Here is a 22,533-nt window from a genome sequence, read left to right on the forward strand (position 1 = left end):
GGTTCACTCTTTGCCCCCTTTTCCTAACATTGGACTTTTAACACTCACCATAGCTATTAGAGCCAGTGTAGCACTATTGTTTATTGGTAGATGATATAATTTTAACAATTTCAAAACCTGTGATTTCATTTTCAGTACTGTTACTCTTCCATGAATAGTCACACTTAAATATATGTTCGAGGCATATGAGCTGCAGATTGTACACTGTGCATAGATCGCCATGTATTTTGTAGTCACAAGATAGGTGACTCCTCCCTTGGACGATAGTGCGCATGGGCATCGACTCCATCCCCAGATTGTTTTTTTCAGCCATCGGGTTCGGATGTAACTTCTGCCCTCCGGTTCGGCACCATATTCTCCAAACCTTTTCGACGCGCAAACTATCTAAAACTCAACGGTATTGTTTTCGATCGTGTGATCTTTGACGCGCACCTCAACTACCTCAATTTCAGTCGTCAATACAGGCCGCTGGGCCTATCGATGCCGTTCGGGCCTACAGCTAATGGAAAGGACTCCATTTAAAAAAGTGTGGAGCTAAATTCCCACACAGTGACCACCACAAGGTCTGTAACCTGTGTCTCTAGCCTGAGCACGACAAGAACAATTGCTAGGCCTGCGCCTCTTTTAGATCTAAAAAGACCATCCGTGATCGCCGGGCCAAACGACACATCATGGTGCAGCGAGCAGCTCCGGTACCGGTGGACATCTTCGATGAAGGCCCCGATTTCCCGGAGGAGGATTCTGAGGACCTGGAAATTGTGTCTGAAGCAGACGACTCAGACGACCACATCACTCCTGGTCAACAAATGAGTACAATTGCCCCTATCCCAACTCTACCTGAAAAAAAGAAGGCCCTGGTCAAGACTTCGCCTGCTGGCCCCAGTCGTGACTGAAAACAAGCTTCAGAAGCCCCGCCCCCGGGCCCGGCTCAGGAGATAAGGGACAAGCCTTCCGGTAGCTCGGGACCGAGCAAACCGCATCTCAGTGTCCCGCAGGCGCCTTTGGCACCGAAGACGGGAGCGCAGCCTACTCCCAAAAAGACGTCGGCACAACCACTTCCACGCCGAAAGAAAAGACATCGGACCCGAAACCAAAGCATTCAGTACCGAAAAAGATTTCCGCCTCCACAGCGAAGCCGAAGGACCCCAAAACAACTCCCAAGGCCTCAGAGCAGAAATCCAAACTCCGCTCAGACCCGACAAAAATCGGCGCCGAAAGCGGTTACCGAAGCGGAAGAACTTTTTCGACCGGATCCTAGCGATCCAAAACAAAAAACTCTCCACATAGACCCCAAAACAGGACATGTGGCTGCTGTTCCACACAAAATGAGGAAGCTGGACACACCAGACACTCCTGCAGTGCCTGTAAAGAGGAAAGACTGTGCCACTTCACCTATACGAAACTCTTCTCCTGTTCTTCCTCCTAAGCCTGTCTCTCCTCCACATTCTCCAGAACTTCCACCACACTCACCACCACCACAGGATGATGATGAGTTAGGGGGTGGGGGAGGCAACAATGACCCTTTCACTGACCCTGATGACGACACAGACGTACCACAGAATGATTGGGACGATTATGATGACCCAATAGATCCTCCAGACCTCCCTGATCCCCAGGCATATCCAACAAAGCCATCTCCCCCAGATGACAATATTGGCTTTGGTCAGCTTGTAAATAGAGCTGCTCTCTTATCATGGTGTTCAGATGCATTCTGACCCTGCAGACGAGGACTTTCTTCTAGACACCTTTGAACAGTCACAAAAGACTGTACAAACCCTGCCAATGCTAAAGGGTGTCATTAAACATGCCTCTGACATATTCAAGGACCCTGTGAGAGCAAGAATTCTCAATCCCAGGATTGACAAACAATATAAACCCGCTCCCGATGATCCCACTTACATCAAGGGTCAACTACCTTTAGACTCACTAGTGGTAACTAATGCTAGAAAACGTGCCAACTCTCAGACCTCCGGTGATGCACCACCGACGGATAAAGAGTCTTAAGTTGTTAGATGCCTCCGGCAAGAGAGTTGCTGCCCAAGCAGCTAATCACTGGCGGATAGCCAACACACAGGCATTAAACGATAGGGCTCACTATGACCAACTGGAAACCCTATTACAACATTTACCTGACCAATATAAAACCAAGGCAAATGATTTAATCCAGGAGGGCAAATTAATAATCAATGCATCAATTAAGTGTGTCCTTGATGCAGTTGACACACATTACTCAGACAACATGCCTGGTTACGCATCTCAAACTTCGAACAGGATGTACAGACAACTATCCTCAATCAGCCGTTCAATCAAGAACAACTTTTTGGACCGGCTGTAGACACCACTCTAGAAAAAATAAAAAAGGCACGGACACTGCTAAATCCATGGGGGCATTACAGTCTCCATCCACACGTGGTTCCTTTCGTCGCTCCGTCTATAGAGGAGCATCCAAAAATATCGGAACAGAAAGCACCTCTGCTTCCTACAAAAACACCACGCAAACATCACCCAACAGAGGATATTTTAGAGGCGGATACAGGGGAAATACCAACAAAGGGAGAGGCCGAGATACCAGCAACACTCGCGCCTCTCCCACTAATAAACTGTGACTTCCCTCCACTCCCCCTGGATCATTCCACCCCGGTCGGAGGGAGACTATCACAGTTCCTACCTGTCTGGAATTCCATCACTTCAGACAAGTGGGTAAGACAAATTATCCCGTATGGTTACTGCCTGGAACTTACAGCAACCCCACCCCCCATACCACCCAAACAGCGTCCAATGTCCACAGAACATCTCACACTCATAAAACAAGAGGTTCTCTCACTGCTTCAAAAGCAGGCAATAGAACTAGTTCCCTTACAGCATCAAGGAACAGGGGTGTACTCGTTGTATTTCCTAATCCCCAAGAAGGACGGCACCCTAAGGCCACTACTCGACCTCAGACCCCTCAATCTCTACATACAGTCAGATCATTTTCACATGATCACTCTTCAACAGGTCCTCCCACTACTTCAACAAGGCGACTTCCTTGCCACACTAGATCTCAAGGACGCCTACTTCCACATTTCCATACACCCTGCTCACAGGAAATATCTAAAATTCATACTGGACGGACAACACTATCAGTTCAAAGCCCTTCCATTCGGGGTGACCACCGCACCCAGGGTGTTCACAAAGTGCCTTGCAGTAGTAGCAGCAGCACACTTGAGAAGACAACAAATCCATGTCTTTCCATACCTCGAGAACTGGCTGATAAAAGCCAAGTCATTCAACCAGTGTGTTCATCACATTCATCAAACCATCCAGCTGCTACACGACTTGGAATTCACAATAAACTACACCAAGTCACATCTTCAGCCCTCCCACATACATCAGTATCTAGGGGCCACATTGGACACCTCCAAAGCTCTGGCATATCCCAATCCAGCCAGGATAACCAGTATACAAACACTAATTACCAAATTTCAGCCACAATATTCCCTCCCAGCAAGGGTATTCATGCAACTCATAGGAATGATGGCCTCTTGCAGTTTTATCGTACCTCATGCAAGACTTCAGATGCGCCCCTTACAAGAATGCCTAGCACGTCAGTTACAGATCTGGTGTTGGTGGACAGCCACACACATCGCTCTCTGCATGGGTGGGACACACAAAACCTTTCCAAAGGGCGGCCGTTCCTAGAGCCGGTTCCACAGATAGTGCTAACAGCAGACGTATCACTCACCGGCTGGGGAGCCCATCTCCTAAACCACACAATTCAATGCAAATGGACCACTCAACAGAAAGTGTTCCACATCAATCACCTAGAATTACTGGCAATCTTTCTAGCATTAAAATCATTCCAAGTACATCTACCTCACAAGACTGTCCTAGTCCGGACGGATAACATTAGAGCCATGTATTACATACAAAAACAAGGAGGCACTCATTCTTTGCAGCTGTCTCAGCTGGCGCAAAACATTTGGAGATGGGCCATTCCACAAAACATATACCTTCTGGCAGAACATCTTCCAGGAGTTTACAATCAGATTGCGGATCTGCTAAGTCGACAGACACAGCAGATACACGAATTGTGTAAACTAGCAGAGATCGCTGTTAGCATGAGCTGAAGCCATTTTGTTTGTGGCATCCATTTTAGTTAGCCATGTGCTAGCCATGTGCTTCTTGTCTCTTTACTGTTGCCTGCTCTTCTATACTGCTTGAGTCATCAGTTACAATTAACTCCTTCAGTACTGAGCCAGAGCCTTGTGCATGCTCAGAAAGACCTGTATCTGTCAAAATGCATCTGTCTTAGTGTGTAACTGTCAGGTCGTTTTTACTGATGTAAGGAGAAATGTCTCCCCTCCCACTTTGTTGAGCAAGCAATGTTTGTATACCCATGTTAGTCAATAACTATTCTTGTATGTGCCAGTACCTCCCCTTGGTCTCATGCTGACAATGCAACTAATGCATATATAAGCACCATGGTTTCTATACTCCTTGAACTACCTCATACAGTGGCCTCAGGGTACCGTATTGATGTAGTCTCCCTCATGAGAGGTTAATAAATCTATTTGCTTTGATATTACAGCTTCCGTGCCAAACTCTATTTTGTTAGTCTAAGGACTTAAGGATAAAGAAGGGCTAACCCCTGTACCAGTGAGCCTCTGAAAAGGCTCACCCCCACAAATAGGCGCCCAACGTGGGGCTCATCAAGAGTCGCGGTCGCCCAAAAGAGTGGTCTCGACGGAGGATTGGAATCTTGCTGAGGATGTACACTGCACGATGAGACCCTTGTCTTTGCAGACCAAAGTTCTTTTCTGATTTTCCCAATTTCACCCTCCAGGTGGTGACCGGTCCCTGACTGAGATCCCTTTGGCGTTCATCTCAAAGTGACCATTAGGTCGATTCAGAACTTGGCAGTTGGAAGCTGGAGACTTTTGTTTGGTTAGGTCGCAATGCAACACTTTTGTTTTAGAATAGCTTGGCCAAGATTTTGGTTTGTTTGTTTGTTTGCTGCAACAAATGAAGGCAGGTAATGAGGAGATTTTTCTCTACTTTTGGATAATTCTCAGGATAAATACGCTTTGATTATAATATTACATCGCATTGTAATATTTTTGGCATGCCTGCTCCTAGCACACTTTGTAGAATGTGTTGCTGTTTTGGTGGTACCAATATGGATTTAGAAAGTACTCAGCTGGCTCCCCTAGAGGGGATACCTAAATAGGTTTATGTACATTAAATATGATATTTCTTCCATAATGTATAGTACACTGTGGAACAAATACACCAAAGAGGATCCTGATAAAATTCATAAATGGTTATACGGAGCGCTTTTGATTGTTCTGCCAGCCCAACTGGAAATTCGGTGTGTTTTGGAAAAGGTCTGGGGCTAGAGCCTGTCTTCTTGAACATTGAACAGTCTTTGGGCTGTTTTGGTGTAATCTCTGGACCATTTTTGAGAGCTCTTTTTGTAAATATGATTTACAATTGGTATTTACAATTGGTTTGGTTAGAGTGCAGTCTGTGGGCTGCCTCTTGCTTTTGTCCTAAATGTTGATTTGTGGGTTGATTGTTTGAGTGTCTATGTGGTTTGTGGACTGACACCAGTGGTGATGCTTGTGAAGTACTTGTTTGAGTGAATAAGCAACTGTGTTTTTTGTGTAAGAATGGCTTGCCTTAGCAAGCAGTGTTGTGTGTTCTGAGTGTGTGGCCCCCTTCTTGAAAATGTCTGGAATGAGCTCAATTTGGTTTGTTGTTGTCATTGTGTTCTGCAGATTTCATTGGAAGAATTACACTTTAAAATTCAAAGAATACATTGTATAACATATGCTAAATTGCTGCACGCTAGCATTCAAAGTAAAGCAGTAACAAAGTATAGATGTCTGAAACTTTAATTATTATATCTCCTCAGTGGTAAAACACAAAATTAGAATTAACACTCAATAGGGAAAAAATAGGCCTCACAGAAAAAGAACAAAAAAAACGAATTTGTGTGCTTTACACAACTAGGACTCAATATAAAATGTTACAGCATTATACTTAGATACATTATATTAAATGTTAAAAGGCATTCGCATTATCTGAGTAATTATTTGCTGCTAAAATAATAGCGCCTCTTGTACCACATTGCAAAATGATAGATCTTTACTGGCTTGGAATGCCTGGGTTTTAAATAGACTGACTTGTGCTCAAATTCCCAGCGCCAGAAAGAGAGCCTTTTCGCAGCTGTTCAAAGCTGTCTGTCCGAAGGAAGCTGTCTGTCAGGACAGACAGAGGTAATCAATGGTTTACAAACGTTTTGAGGACATTAGAATACAGCAAAGGGTTTTTCTCCTGAAAAAGCGTAAAAGTTGACGCATGCTGGTCGTAAAGCACAGCTGGGTAAACAACACATGGCTATGCCCGGCCACAAGCTACAGAAAAGAAACGCTGGGTCAACTAGGTTTTAAATTAGTACAACATGGTATGAAGGCACGTGCATTAAAGACTACTGATTTTAAAAGTTAGAAATACAGCTTCATTATTTTGGATAAAAGAGAAAGGATTAAAAGTAAGGACTTTCTGTCTTGTTGCTTTTCTAAATAGGCATATCTGTGGACCTGATGGTAAATAACTACTGCCCTTTAGACCTTTGGTATCGCCCTTTAGAAAGTGACACAAACTTTTTATGTTCAGTAAAGCTTCTGTGCTTAGTGTTATAAATAAATGCATTTAAAGGCAAAAGGGAAGGAATACGGCTTGCTTTTCATATGTGGAAACATCAAAAGGGTTAGTAATCATTAGAAAGAAAAATGGCTACATGAAAATAAAAAATGTTAAAAGTCATTGTATTAAAATCGTTTTTGCACTATTAGGATTTTCATAATGTCTAATACCACTATTGTGAAAAGTCAATAATATTTAGCACTACAGAAAATGTCTTTGTGCAAAGGGTGTGTCAAGATTTCAATGTCTAAATGGTTAAAATATACTGTGTATCAAAATTAAAAAGGTGAATATTAAGTTTCTCTAGCAATGACAATATTACTGAATCTTAGGGACAAACTTAAAATATGATTCCTAGTATGGCCTACTGGCTGCAGTCAGAAATGCACTTACAAAGTTATACAAAGAGTAGCTGTACAGACATGAGAATTACATTGCGTGCCTTGATGCACGATAGTTCTGAGCAAATTATGGCATTCTGAAAACTGAAATTTTGAGCCAATTTTTTAGGTGCTAGAACGCACAGTGCGCAAGAAATAAATAAATAATAAAGAATAAAAGTGCACCCTACCTTTAAATTATCAGCACACAGGCACGGAACAGAAATGTCCTTCAACTGTGCTTCTTGAGAGTTACTTTGAATTGTAAAGGCCGCATGGGATAGTCTTGCACAGACAAGGACAACAGGTTTAAAGGTCAGAGGCCAAGTTCTGTATTTAGAATTGACCAGCCCTACTGAACGTAAAATGTCCACGCAGGGAGCCAATGTGACAGTGTGTGATTTCTACATTACACAATGAAAGCTTGTAATGTCGAAGAGTAGTTTAATAAACGAATTTCTTTGTATTGATTAAATTTCCTGATTCTAACATTGTAGGGTAAAACACTACAGGTAATGTAAATTTTGCTCTCATGATGTCTGTGGCTATAATGTGCATAGGGAAATTAGGGTCAAAATTAATTCTCTATTCATGTTAATAATATTTAGGATATCGTCCTTAGTAATTTAACTACATTTAAGAAATGGAAGAATGTACTTAGTTGTTTCAGTGAACTTATGGCCTTGATTGAGCCTTCCTGGAACAAGATTGCCCACCACAGATCTGTTTTAGGTAACATTAGCTAAAGGAAATATAGCATATTCTGTTAGGAGCAGATGGGGATATCACTGTTTTCTTGAGAAATAATACAAGTGTAGGAGATATGCAGGTGGGGTTTATCCCATTGAATAACATTATCAAAGGGTAGCAGCGTCTGTAAGCCATTTGCAGAGAATAGCTCTGCCATGCATACAGAAATACTGGTTTTCAATCAAAATTGTTGTGCTAGGGCTAGATAAAAAGGCTATGAAATAAAGTTTGCATTAATGTGCTATTATGTTACACAGCTCAATAAGCTAAATGACTTGGTAGTTGGTTATTAATGTTTTCTAGTTAGCTCAATGTGCTATTTACCTCCTACAAGTCTGTTTGTGCCCAGCTGCCAAAAAGGGGGGTAAATATTGTCGAGAGGAGGTCACCTGTTTAGGTTACCTACTGTCGAATGGGAGAAAGGAGGCTAGCTCCTGGGCAAATTAAGGGTAAGCAAATTTATGTTCTCTCTCGCTCTCTTTTTCTCACTCTCTTTTGAGCCTGTCTAAGTTGTCTAGGAACGGTCATGAGATAATTGGTTGGGCTCGCTTTACTCATTCATTCCACAGGATGCTGCACCCCACCAGTGCACGTCTAATTCGCTATTCAATAATACTGTTTTAAAATTGTTAGAATTATTAGTGATAACACCATTATTGTTTATGTTATTCTCATGCTTTATACAGTTTTGCAAGGGCATTACTAGTCTCTTATTAGTTAGTCTGTGTAATTGAGCTGACAGCCCTTATTAGAACTGGTGAATAGGTTTTTTTCTTTGAAAATGATGTTACATAGTCCAGATAGTGAAAAGTAGAATGCACAAGGGTTCACAATGTTAGGAAAGACGCCCATGTGATCCTCAGCAACCATTTTGAAGGAAAATATTGTTTTATAGGAGTTTGTTTGCCACAACCGGTTCTGCTGGAGAAATTCATGTACCCACTATGTTGAGGTTTTGTTAGTTATTTATGTAGTAAGGATCCCTGTTAAATTAGCAGTTTTTAGATTTTCCTGCCGCGCCTATAACATGAGAGCATGGTCCTAAGCGTGAAATGTAGGTGTTTTTACGTAAGAAAAATAATTTTAGAAGTGTCTGCAGTCCTGTACAAGTAGTGGAAGGTTCATTAGTAGAAATGTTGTGAACTATATGACTTATGAAACACAAGCTTGCTGAGACAAGAAGCACAAAAGAATAGTTCTGAAAATTCCCTTTTTTGAGGTTCTTCAGATGAATAATATAGGAATACACAAATGTAAGGATTCAGAGTATGTCCGTATTGTTTTTCTTTTTCCCTCAGAATATAGGTGCACATGCATAAAAAATCGGAAAAGTGAGTCCTTAATAGCGATAAATAAGGAATCGCAAATAAGGATTCGTTATACGGGATGCATGTACATATTCGGTAAATTTCAGCGATTCGGTAAAAATTGCAAAAACATTCCAAATACACGATAGCGATTCCTCAAAATAAATATTAGGTATTACCGAAATCGGCATTAGCGATTTCGGTAATAGTGAAATCGCTAATAGCGATTTCGCAAAAAACTGGTCGCTCTTGAAGCAGGCTGATGACATCACAACCAGGAGGTCATCCAGCCCATGCTTCATTCAGTGCCCTGAGTAGCTCAGAGGAGGAGGCAGTGCACAGAAGCTGAGCTGAGAGACTTCACCCTCACAACCCAGCCACACTACAGCTATCCAGGATGGACAACAATGCGTCAAGTTAATCTACCGCGCCCAGGAAGAGGAAGAGAAAGTTCTCTGATAGGGAACTGGAACACTTGATAGAGGGGGTGAGTAGCAAGCATAATAAACTTTTTGGGAAGTTGTCCCTCAAGGTGCCAGAAGCCGAGAAGTGTAAGATATGGCTGTGCATAAAGGAGAGGGTAAATGCTGTGGGAGTCACGCACCGCAGCATTGACGACCTGAAGAAGAGGTGGTATGACCTCAGGAAAAGGGCGAAGGAGCGCATTGCAGAAAGTGTGAAGGAAGCAGGTGGCACAGGAGGGGGGGCCATCCAGAGTACCTGCCAACACAGCCCTGGAGGACCTCGTTGAGGGGACCATTGAGCCAGAGGCAGTCGTGGGAGTCACCCAAATGGACACTTCCGGCACAGCAACCAGAGAACAAGGTAAGATGCATGCCTGTGCGGATACGCTGCGTATTGTATACCCATGCACATCCCCCCAGGCTAATCACAGTGTGCAGGAAGAACACTCACATACGAATTGCATCATGGGAGTTGTAGTCATGTTAGCCAAGTGTGCATGTATCATCACCAATGCGCAATAAATGAGACCAGCAGCACAGGTCCAACAGTGTGTCTAAATATGTCATGTATTATGCTAAAAGTAGGCGAAATGATAAACAGATAAAGTAACAAAATAATATAACAATGCACTGCTTCACACACAGATGCATCTCCGGTGGAGTCAGATAACAGCGAGTGCCTCATCATTTCAGAGGCACCGGCAGAGACAGATGGGGAGACTCCGCAGGACCGTCAATCAACAAAACCACCACCACCGACACCGACACCACCACCACCACCGACAACACCACCAAGACGCAGGGCACATGTCCCCGCCCTGAAGATTATGGAAACCGAGCCGATCCCAGCACCCACAAGGGTTCCCAGCCCGACACGTGTCACTCCGCCAGCTCCAACACCAGCACGTGGCCGAGTCAGACAGTGGCGCAGGTCCATGGGCAGTATTGCTTCCGGATCCGAACAGGCTCCAAATGCCTATGGTGGGGTAGAGTCCCAGATGCTGCGTGTTCAGCACCTGCAGGGGAGACATATGGGTACAATGAACCTCAACATCTCAAGACTTGCAAAACATATGTGCACGATGACAGACGCTGTGCATCACCTGACCACAGTTGTAGCAGAGGGAAATCTTGCAATCAACAAGACCCTATAGGAGCTCACCCGTGCCGTCCTAGCAGAACAACACAGCGAGCGCAGGAGGCTTCGTTCTTCTGCATCTACTAGGGCCATCACCAAGCTCTGCAACAGCACTGCTGTATTGTCACGCCGCTCAGTGTCACTGCAGGTAGACCTTGGACATTACTATGGGAATGTAGCGAAGGCCTTAGGCCAGGTGACCACTGCAGTGGAACATTTACAGTCTGGCACATTTAGTGCTAGCAACTTGGGAGGGGAGGAGGGCAGTGAGGCGGCATCGAGCGTGAGTAGCGTGTCCGTGCCGGAGACCAGTTACAGGAGGCGCAGTTCGCGCAGCTCTACAGCCACAGACACACCTCGTGGTGATGTAGAGGAGCCATGCGACAGGAGTCTGGGGGTACGTGGAAAGAGACGCTAGACATGCAGTCCTGCCTATTTGTCCATGGTGGTGTAACCATGGGCCACTTAACTATTGTTATTGCACTCCCGTGCTGTCTACGGATATGTTTCTTTTCACAATGTGTTGAATCATCGTAATGTTTACTATATATGATTACTGACATTGACAAGTGCTCATGTGAATTAAACATTTGCATGCCACAATATATTGTGATGGCTCATTATTAACTGGCTCTGAAGTGATGTTGTGTGATGTATGTCCGCCTTCTTTGACCTTCAGCTGTGTTTGGCACGTGTGACTGTCGGTGTTGTGCGGGTGATTGGTCATCCTGATCGTTGTCATTGCAGTCCATCTCAATGAGTATCCCCCTTCTGGTTGCAATGTTGTGCAGCATGGCACATACTGCTACAATTCTGCAGCAGGTCTTGGGGTTATATTGCAAAGCACCACCAGTCTTATGTGAGATCCTGAAGTGACTTTTCAGGATCCCAAATGTTTTCTCAACCACATTTCTGGTGCTTATATGTGCCGCGTTGTAGCGTTGCTCCTGTGGTGTTGCTGGGTTGAGGTAGGGGGTGAGGATATATTCCCGCAAGGCGTATGCGCTGTCACCTACAGGGGGGAAGCAAAGGCTTAGCGACAGTAATGCAAATACATATGTGTAACTGATGTAATGAATAGATTTGAGCATGTACCAAGTAGGTGTCCCTCTCCGAATTCACCATTGAGCAGACGCCTGTGGATGCCACTGTGTCTGAATATATATGAGTCGAGTGTGCTCCCTGGAAATTGTGCCACCATGTCCGTAATTATGTGCTTGGCATTGCACACGATCTGTACGTTGATTGAGTGGTAGGGCTTCATGTTACGGAAGATGTACTTGTTGGCTGAGGGGGGACAACATATGCGTGCAGTCAATGCATCCTATGAAATGGGGGTATTGGGCCACCTGGTAGAAGTCCTGTTTGGTCAACTGTTGTGGGGTTGTGGGGAAGGTGATGTGGGTATGTATCATTGTCAGCATGGCATCAATGAATTTACGGAAGAAGCGTGAAAGAGTGCTTTGTGAGACGCCTCCCGCTACCGCTACGACCCCCTGGAAAACTTCCAGATGCCAATGGGTGCAGGCTGCATAGGACCTGGACATGCGCAGGAATGACATTGGTCCTACGGGTCTGGTGCTGCAGTAGTGGTTCCAGGAAAGCAATCAGGCGCATTATCATGGCACGATTCAGACGGTACTTGTCATATACTTCATCCTCATTTTGGCCCAGCAATGTAATGCGCACTCTGAATACCCTCTCCTGGATCCTCCTCCTGCGCTGTGCTGCTGCATTTCTTCTCATCCTCCTTGCAAGCACGTAGAGGACTGCCATTTTGGAAAAGAATACGGGGTCTCCAGTGCCCTTTTTGAAGGGTTTCTGATTCATTACACCTGTGATGCACTTTAGATTTCTATTATTTTTTGTGTGTGTTTCAGCAACTTTACCTCCTGGTTGAGATTCCCCTTATTCTGCTCATGCTAAATAGCGATTTGGATGATTTTCGGTATTAGCGAGTTTTGATGGATTCATTTGCGATTCTTTGTTTGCTATTCGCTATTGGCAAGCGCAATTGTTGTTTTCGCTATTTCCGATTATTTATATTGCGATTCGGTAATTTACCGGGGTTTGTTTTAGCGATTCTTTAGTTTTTTCGCTATTGGGGTTGATGCATTGGGATCGGTTGTTTGGCGCTCGCTAACGGCCTATTTTACCGATTCAGTAATTTAGCTAGGAGAATTTTGCTTGATGCATGCGCCAGATAGTAAATAAACACAGATTTCCTTGGCTGCTTGGGATTGGGAGAAACAAATCAAATCGTGTAACGTTTTACTCTTGTCAGTTCACCAAAAGTTCCTTTTATACTCGCTAATAGGTCCAGGGTGTTTTGTCTTTTTTTACTCTCAGAAAGATGAAGTGGTTATTGGATGCCCTGCTAATGTATAGGGCGCCCCGAGACTAAGGAAGTTTTCTGAAATAGAGTATCCTCTCTGTTGATAGATTATTTGTATGCCTTGTCTAAAGATATTTTGTTCTGACCACCAATAGATATCTGCTGCCCTACAACCATTGCCAGAGGGGCCCGGACATCAGATCCAGCCTGGGGAGTCAGCGCCAGTCCAGCTTGGAGCCGAGGTAAAGGGAACCAGCACAGGCGTCGCTGGCAACTAGGACCGCAGTGAAGATAGAAGGCCGGAAGCACTAGGCCCACAAAAACGGTGAAGTGTGTACCCCTACCACTGTCACAAATCAGAATGGAGAAGCGATCCTTTGTGTTGATCCAGTTTTTGATGCCCAGCTGAGAGAGTCACAGACCGACAAGGACGGCAAGGAGGCTTTGCTTGAGGTGACCCCCTTTGGAACAAGGCTTGTTTCAGATACTCCAGCATCAGGCCTCTGAGTCCTAGTCCCTAGGTGCATGCAAGTCTGCACCTCTGTTTGTTGATCAAGAGGTGACTGGGCGTACTGGGTACAATCTGTGGCCCGACAAAAGAGCAGTGCGCCAGTGGAGCAACACAGGAGTTAGAGAAGGACTTGAGTTCAGGGTACAGGTGCTGTGCCTTTGGTGCCTGTTAGATTAAAGTGAAGAATACTGGTGCACTGCCTGAGACACTGGACAGGATCGTTGAGGGTGTTGCCCTGGAAGGTGATTGCCCTATCCTGAAAAAATAAACTTTTCCCTTAAAACTGGGCCGTGATTATTTTCCCTGAGTTGCAAGTTGTGCAGCTCCACCGTGGGAGAAAACAATAAGAGCCTGCCTGTGAGGCTCAGACGGACACAGGGAGAAGACTCCCCTCTGGCTGGTTGTACATCGGCTTCTATTCTTCAAGTACTTTTTAGCAATGTACCCCTTTGGTCATCCCATTTTTGAGGAGGAGCAGCCCTTTGCGGCTCCTCGTCCTAATTCCCATGGCCCCGTTTAGTCCTCCTGGACCCCTGAAGCAAACATTGTTTTCGTGATGAACTGTGTATTCTCTTTAATATTAGTATTTGGAGTACTGTTTTTCCTGCAAGAGAAGCGTTTTGTATACATGTTGATAAATACTACTTTGCCCTCCTCCTGAACATATCAATTGGTACTTTAGCCCTCATAAAAAGAACACTGGAAAGGTCTATTAAAAAATGTTTTTTTAAGATATTATATTAGACATGTGCTGTTGGCTATTCTGAAGTTGAAATAGATGGCCACTGAAATACATCGAAGCCCTGATACTGGGAATTGAACTGGGTGGTTTTGGGATTTACTTTCTGCTTAGGGTTGGAGAATATGGATAGTTCTGTTTGTAATAATAGCTATTATTTTCTCCTGCAATTTGTGTGTTCATTATGACCTAATGCACTGTCCCCTTTGTGCTCCTGCTTATACCTTATATAATACTCGTTCAATGAAATGTTTAGACTATAAATGCCCACCCAGCAATGGATCAGGATATTAATGAATTTATGAGAATAAATGTGCAAAATATTTTCTATATTCCTTCCAGATCATAGGGTTGTCTTCAGCTAATGCTAAAAGGGTCATCTGTGGAAACTAGAAGAGATCGCTGTTAGCATGAGCTGAAGCCATTTTGTTTGTGGCATCCATTTTAGTTAGCCATGTGCTAGCCATGTGCTTCTTGTCTCTTTACTGTTGCCTGCTCTATTCTGCTTGAGTCATCAGTTACTCCTTCAGTACTGAGCCAGAGCCTTGTGCATGCTCAGAAAGACCTGTAGCTGCCAGAATGCATCTGTCTTAGTGTGTAACTGTAAGGCTGTTTTTACTGATGTAAGGAGAAATGTCTCCCCTCCCACTTTGTTGAGCAAGCAATTTCTGTATACCCATGTTAGTCAATAACTATGAATGAATGAATGAATGAATGAATACATTTTATTGCTGGTTACTTAAAACCATAACATAAAACCTTAGCATAAAACAGAATTATAAAAATATCAACATTTTAAAAGAAGGCAATAATTAAAATCCGTGGACGTCAAGCAGACTTGCATTTGACTGGGTCTCTATGTGGTGGAGCCGTCAGCAGTAATCGAGTCTGTTTGATAAATTTACCAAACGAGGCCATATGTTTTACTGTGTTCAATGTGTACAGTTGGTGAATCGCCTCCTTGGCTGTACGGGTGCCCAGTTGTAATAGAATTGGCCGTAGATAGAGACTGCGAGCTGTACGCAAGGCCGGGCAACAAAGTAAAAGATGGGCCAGAGACTCGTGTTTGTAGTCGCAGAGCCGGCAACCCTTGGTCACCTGTGTTCTCGGTTTGGTGTTGTATATTTCTTGAAGAGGCAGACGGTGTAATCTGGATGCTAAGATCCTAGATAAGGCTGCTCTGCCCACGGCCTGCGTGAGGTGATGTTTAGGATTGAACCCTTTTTGTGGCAGGGTTTGGCTTTCGTGCAGGCCTTTTTTGTCCAACAGGTCCAGGTCTAGAGCGCGAGAGTGGATGCGAACTTGTTTTTTAAGTGTGCATTTGATGGCGGAGTACTTAATGATCTTGGGGTTCCAGTTCTCCAAGGCTAGTTTGAGCTGGTCTGCTCTGGCTGCGAGGGCAGTTGACCATGGATTCCCAGGTTCACAGAAGATATGTTTTAAAACCGCCTTCATAGATTTCTCTTGGGCCGCTGTAGTAAGGAAGTAATATTTGCACAGAAAGGCCATCTCTTCCAGCGTTTGTTGATTCAAGGAGAATTCTAGGTGCACTAGTGTGTTTCGGGTGCACGCAGGTAGATGAAACAGCCGTTTGTGGGCACTGCAATGTATTTTTTCTAGTTCTTTCGTTAGTTTTCCAGGGAATGCTAATTGAGCGTAAGTGAGGGCGGGCATTAGTTTTGCGCGTAAAACTCTTCGCATGGCCGTCGTGGTTGGGCTGTGCAAAGTAGCTTGTAATTTGCAGAGGGCGTAAGTAATACATTTCCCTTTCATTTGAATTTTATGCAGTTGAGCACTCGGGCGCCCTGATTCAGTGAGCCAGACGCCCAGGTAGTTGTATTTTTGTGCGCTTTCCAGTGTCAGCTGGCCAAGGCTCCATCTTGCTAATTTCTTTTTCGGGTGATGGCCGAAGATGACAACTTTAGATTTGGATTGGTTGGCCACCAGCTTGTGGGCCACGTTGTAGATTGCCAGGGCCGACAGTGCTTTTTGTAGACCTATTTTGGTGTGGTCTAGAAGTACCAGGTCGTCGGCGTATTGAATAAGCTGTATCTTGGTGTCCCCGATCCTCGGCGTGGTCAATGCTGCTCCTGTCAAGGCTTGGCCCATATCAGCCGTGTACAGATTGAACAGAAGCGGTGCTAGGACGCACCCTTGCTTTAAACCCCGATCTGTTTTTATTTTCTCTGTTGCTGAGGTATTGGAGAGTTTAATTCTGACCCACGTTTTATGATATAATGATTGTATTGCTTTCAGCAGTGCGGGGTTGATGTTCCAAAGTGCCAGCTTCTTCCAAAGGATTGTTCGATCTACATCATCGAACGCTGCTGAGTAATCAATAAAGCAGGCGAAGAGAGGGAGACCTTTGCGGATAACTGCTTGATGGGCCAGATAAGAAAGGGCTATTATGTTATCAATCGTCGATGCCCCAGATCTGAACCCTGTTTGAAAGAATGGTAAGAGACCTTCGGAACTTGCCCAGTGGGTTAACTCTACCAAGATGGAGCTGGCGTAGGCCTTGCCCTCGATGTCCAGGAGAGCAATCATGCGATAGTTGTTCGGGTTGGATTTTGGACCTTTCTTGTGAATCGGATGAAGAAGCGACCCTCTCCAGGAGTCTGGCACATCCCCCAGGAGCCGGCATTCTGCATAGAGGAGCGTCAGAGTCTCAGACCAGAATTCTATGTTTGCCCTAAACAGGGAGCCGGGCATCCCGTTAGGACCCGGGGCTCAGTTGTGTCTGATTTTTTTTAAGATTCTGGTGACTAAAGCTGTCTCGAGGTCAACTTTGAATTTGGCGGAAAAGTATGGTTCGCCAATCCCAGCGTAGTCGTCATTTAGGTGGAGACTATGTTGGTCGTCTTGATATAATGTCTCTACGTGACTGACCCAGGAACGTGCATCAAGTGAGTTTTCTCTGTGGTTGTGACCTTGAGCGTGGGTGTTTAAATAGCTCCAGAACTCTTGGGTTTTACAAGGTTTTAACAGTTCAAAAATCCGCAGCCATTGGGCATCTGAGTGATCGCGCTTTGCAGCCCACACCGTTTTTGAGTGACTTTTTGCGGCTGTTTTTAATCGCGTTTTGTCTTGGGCAGAGCCGGTTTTTCTGTGTGTTCTACGTAAGGCATTTAGTTTTCGGGCGCTTTCTTTGATTGCCGTGTTGGTTCCTGGTTTGTGGGGTACATACATTCGGACACAACCCGCTGAGTTGTCGCGGAGCACAAGGGCTAGATCCGGGGCTAATCTGTCCCATTCTTTTATAACACCCCCAGGGTTGGGACTTGATGGCCAGCCTTCCCATGCTTGTTTCCAGACCTCGAACTTGGTGGCAGGCATAGGCCCCCATTTGATTCTTCTCGAAAGGTTATACAGTTGTTCGCCAGTAGAGGTCCCGAGGCAATTCGTCCTAGGGCAGATTTCCAGTGTGAGGTTCAAGGTAATTGTTAGGGCGGCGTGGTCGCTTTCATTGCGTGGGTGAACTATGTAGTTTGACAGTAGAGGTTGTAGATTTTCACTTAAAATGATATAGTCAATCGTTGTTTGGTTGTTGAAAGTGGGGGCTACGGCGGCCATTGGATGAGTTTTTAAGTGGACCACGTGAGCAGTAGCCAGGTTATATGATTTAATTAAAGCGTTGAAAGCGTTTGTTGCCCCGGAGAGGTGGCTTTGGATGGCCCCTATGTTGTGAGTGTTAAAGTCCCCAAGGATGATGGAGTCCAGTAGGGGGTATTGCAAAAGTAAGGCTTCTAGCTGGCTTATCAGCAGTGACCTGGAGTCCGTGGCCCCCTGCCCATGGGGGTTATGGTAGTCAATAACTATTCTTGTATGTGCCAGTACCTCCTCTTGGTCTCATGCTGACAATGCAACTAATGCATATATAAGCACCATGGTTTCTATACTCCTTGAACTACCTCATACAGTGGCCTGAGGGTACCGTATTGATGTAGTCTCCCTCATGAGAGGTTAATAAATCTATTTGCTTTGATATTACAGCTTCCGTGCCAATCTCTATTTTGTTAGTCTAAGGACTTAAGGATATAGAAGGGCGAACCCCTGTACCAATGAGCCCCTGAAAAGGCTCACCCCCACAGAATGGGAACTTCAGCCCCAAGTTCTTCAACCTTTTTTCCAAATGTGGGGTCAACCAGACATAGATCTGTTTACCACACACGCAAATGCAAAATGCCCAACCTCCGCCGCCAGGTTTCCACACCAAAGGCAATGCGATATGGATGAACTGGTCAGGCAGAGTTGCGTTCGCTTTTCCGCCACTCCCACTGATTCCCCTAGTAGTACGCAAGCTCAGACAGCAGTCTCTCAGGATGATCCTGATAGTTCCCACATGGGCACGGCAATCGTGGTTCACAACACTACTGGAACTTTCAGTAGTTTCACACCAAAAACTACGTCTCTACCCAATGTTGCTAACGCAGAACCATGGAGTCATAAGGCACCCCGATCCAGGTCAACTGAATCTTGCGATCTGGCTCCTGAAGTCCTAATGTTCGGTTATCTTAACCTTCCACCGTACTGTATGAACATCATTAGACAAGCCAGACACCCTACTACTAGAGCTTGCTATGGAGCAAAATGGAAAAGATTTGTCATCTACTGCAATAACGATAACATCGATCCGCTGGCTGCTTCAATCCAGGACATCATTTGCTATTTGCTACACTTATAAAGGTGTAATCTAGCATATTTATCCATAAGATTACACCTAGCGGCACTTGCCGCTTATTTACAAAACAGGCAACACTTGTCACTATTTAGAGTACTTCCAATTAAAGCCTTTATGGAGGACCTTAAAAGAATAATTCCTCCCAGACTGCCACCCTCTCCGGTGTGGAATTTAAACATTGTTCTTACCAGGCTCATGGGTCCCCCATTTGAACCTCTACACAAATGTGAACTGCAGTTCCTCACATGGAAAGTAGCTTGTCGCAATTACCTCTCTCAGGAGAGTAAGTGAGATCCAGGCTTTAACCATACAAGAACCATTTTTACAAATACATCGCAACAAGGTGGTTCTTAGAACAAATCCAAAATTCCTTCCCAAAATACTCTTTGCTTTTCATCTTAACCAATCAGTTAAGTTACCAGTGTTTTTCCAAAACCCAGACTCTGTAGCAGAGAGAGCTCTTCACACACTGGACGTCAAAAGAGCCCTACTTTATTACATTGACAGAACTAAACCCTTTAGAAAGACAAAACAACTGTTTGTAGCCTTCTCCCCACCTCATAAAGGTAACCCCATCTCCAAAGCTGGGATCGCGAGGTGGATAGTAAAATGCATTCAAATATGCTACCAGAAGGCTAAACGCACATTAACAATTACCCCTAGAGCGAACTCAACACACAAACTAGGGGCTTCCATGGCATTCTTAGGGAACATTCCCTTAGATGACATCTGTAAAGCAGCAACATGGTCTACACCACCACACCTTCACCAAACACTATTGTGTTGATGTGCAGGCTAAGCAACAAACTTCGTAGGCCAAGCTGTTCTTAAAACACTTTTTCAAACCACTGCAACAGATACAGGTGACCTGCGCTAGGGGAGACACTGCTATACAGTCTATGCACAGTGTACATTCTGCAGCTCATATGCCTCGAACGGAAAATGCTACTTACCAGTATGCATCTGTTCTTGGCATGTAGAGCTGCAACAATCTGCAGCTCATATGCCTCGAACTGAAAATGCTACTTACCAGTATGCATCTGTTCTTGGCATGTAGAGCTGCAGAGTTGTACACACCCACCCACCTCCCCGGAACCTGTATCTGTTCCAGTACTATCTTAATTAGATACCTTCACATGGACATCTCTTTATTTCTTACTGACTCCATCATTTCCCATCATGGCGAAAAACAATCTGAGGATGGAGTCGATGCCCATGCGCACTATCGTCCAAGGGAGGAGTCACCTATCTCGTGACTACAAAAGACATGGTGATCTATGCACAGTGTACAGCTCTGCAGCTCTACATGCCAAGAACAGATGCATACTGGTAAGTAGCATTTTCCTATTGTTTTTTGCTTATATTTCATCATAAGCCAGTTTTCAAACTGAATAATAAAACAGACTGGGAATCTTCGGTTTCATTGGGAATAAAGGAAAGAATAGATTTAGGATTAATAGTTTAAAAAAAATATCGAACATTTGAATACATTCAATTTGAAGAGATTACAACATCAAATTGAACTTGGTAATTCTAAATTGTTCACACTGTATGTTAGCTGTTATCTGAGACATAATGTGATTCAAATTATCCTTGTTTAACCTGCAGTAACTTGATGTATAATTATTTTTTAATATTTGTTTGTTATGTTTCTGAGGTCCAAATTGCACAGCAATTCTGGCTTGTAATAACATATCAAGGTGACTTTGAAATTCCCAGATCTTAGGAACTAAAATAGGCCAGTGACCTTGCTTAATGCTAGACATTGGTACATCCCACATAACTACTAATTTGGCTTTTCGGGTTAAATCTGTCTATTATAGTATTTGTATAGTGACACCGCATATGAATATGACCATGATGATCAGTATAATTCGATATAGACAGTACGGCAAGCAATAATGCCAAACAGCTGTCTAAGTGAAGAAAAGACAGTTGAAAAGATTTATCTCTACTCATTTTAAATTTGCCTTTAATATTTTCCAATCAGCAGGTATAACTCTGAGTGTAAAGAATAGGACCAGTGAGCTATAATGACAGCAGAGAGACAACAATGACTATGCGATATTATAATAAGAAAGCAAGCCCCCCATCCTCATTCCCAGGGAAGCGCTCTCCAGGCCCACACCACTGAGGGCGACAGGCTCTCCCGCCCCACTGACAAACAAGTCACAGTCTCTGATTCTGGATCTTTTTCAGACTCTTCAAGAAAACCTACGACGATTCAAAACTATATGGTAGAATGTAACACTTGGCCTTATTACAAAACATTTCTCACAAAGGTCTCACGTGTTACTGACGCATGCAGCCAAAATCTTTTGCCTAGAGGTATATCCCTTTGCAAGACTACATGTTTGTTCTTGTGTTAAAGACCAAACAAAATCAAGTATTATTGCCAAAATATTGAGCTGCAAGAAATGTGTCACTTTTTAAAGGTCAATAAGTACTTCGAAAATTCTGTCAATTATTTCCTTGCGTATTTCCTCCTAGAAACCTTGCGGATAATAGGCTGACAAAACTTGCTAATGGAACATTTGAAGCATGGCACGGAATGCAGTTTTTAGCGATTTTGTAAGTTCTTTCCAAATTGCACTAACATTTATGATAATACATAGTGCAAGCAAGTATGTCCTTATCATGGTTTTTGTGTATGTTATAACAAGCGTAAATATATTTTAAAAAGGTATACATTCAAATGATAAATATTACTCTAGCAAGTTTAAATGCCAGCTAAATGTAAAATGATTGGCGACATATTCAGTGTACATTTCACCTTAATAACATCAAAGGCTAACTGCCTGCCTGTGAGTTTGGCTACAGTCACTGTACTAAAACTTAATTTCCAGTCCTTAGCGTTGCTTAAATTGCCAGTTTGACTATCAGATGGCTGGTTATTTGTAATATTTGGAATTTACACTGTGCAAAGAAAATCTATAATTTGGTTAGGCAACACCTGGTTTCAAACTGTTTATGATTAAATATTAAATGATAAAAATGTTATGGATTAAAAAAAAGTTCATTCATTTTCATGAGAATGCTGACAGATGGTATACCAAACTCTTCAATTCATATTTTTCTAAGTGTCGCATCTCTTTCATTGTCATGAAATCATTATCTTAATGATTACATATGCCAATGTTATATTAAAGTATTTTTTACATACCTATAAGGGCTTCACTTGTTGAAGTTTACATGGCTCATGATGTAGAAGAAAATGTTATTTATTTTTACGAAGCAAATCCCACTCACGGAATGGTAAAAAGTACAGAGGAGGTCGATGACCAGCATCATTAACGTTGAAATGGACAAAAAATCACTAATACCTATAACATATAAAATGTTTCATAGAAGAAGATGTTTCATAGAAGAACGTTCCATATTAATGCTTCTTTTGCTGTTCCTTCTTTGTATAAACATGCGGTTCTTTCACACTTGCAAACCCGTGATAAATTAATGACAGCAACATTTCTGATGGATACCCACAGGTTGCTCACCATATGAATATCCCAGGAACCAGATTAAATCCAGAAACAGTCGG

General features: G+C 43.6%; 1 protein-coding gene and 1 long non-coding RNA gene across 7 annotated transcripts in view; one reads left to right on the top strand and one right to left on the bottom strand.

Moving 5' to 3' along the window:
* The window catches only part of LOC146870509 (leucine-rich repeat-containing protein 37B-like), a 1,537,525-nt gene that overhangs the window by 1,232,861 nt on the left and 282,131 nt on the right, over positions 1-22,533 (top strand). For 3 of the 4 annotated variants that reach the window (XR_014978279.1, XM_085643006.1, XM_085643031.1), the window contains one exon: positions 21,486-21,566. The exons of the other annotated variant lie outside the window; for it this stretch is intronic. Coding sequence is in view for 2 of the 3 variants with exons in the window: in XM_085643006.1 (XP_085499132.1) it covers positions 21,486-21,566 (81 nt within the window). In the remaining variant the exon portion in view is untranslated. The remainder of the gene's footprint in view (positions 1-21,485; positions 21,567-22,533) is intronic. 4 annotated transcript variants of the gene reach the window in all.
* Positions 1-22,533, bottom strand: part of LOC146870510 (uncharacterized) — a 151,347-nt gene that overhangs the window by 122,146 nt on the left and 6,668 nt on the right. The gene's annotated exons all lie outside the window — the stretch shown is intronic.

Source organism: Triturus cristatus, chromosome 1_1 (genome assembly GCF_964204655.1).
Source record: "Triturus cristatus chromosome 1_1, aTriCri1.1, whole genome shotgun sequence".
NCBI classification, from domain to species: Eukaryota; Metazoa; Chordata; class Amphibia; order Caudata; family Salamandridae; genus Triturus; species Triturus cristatus.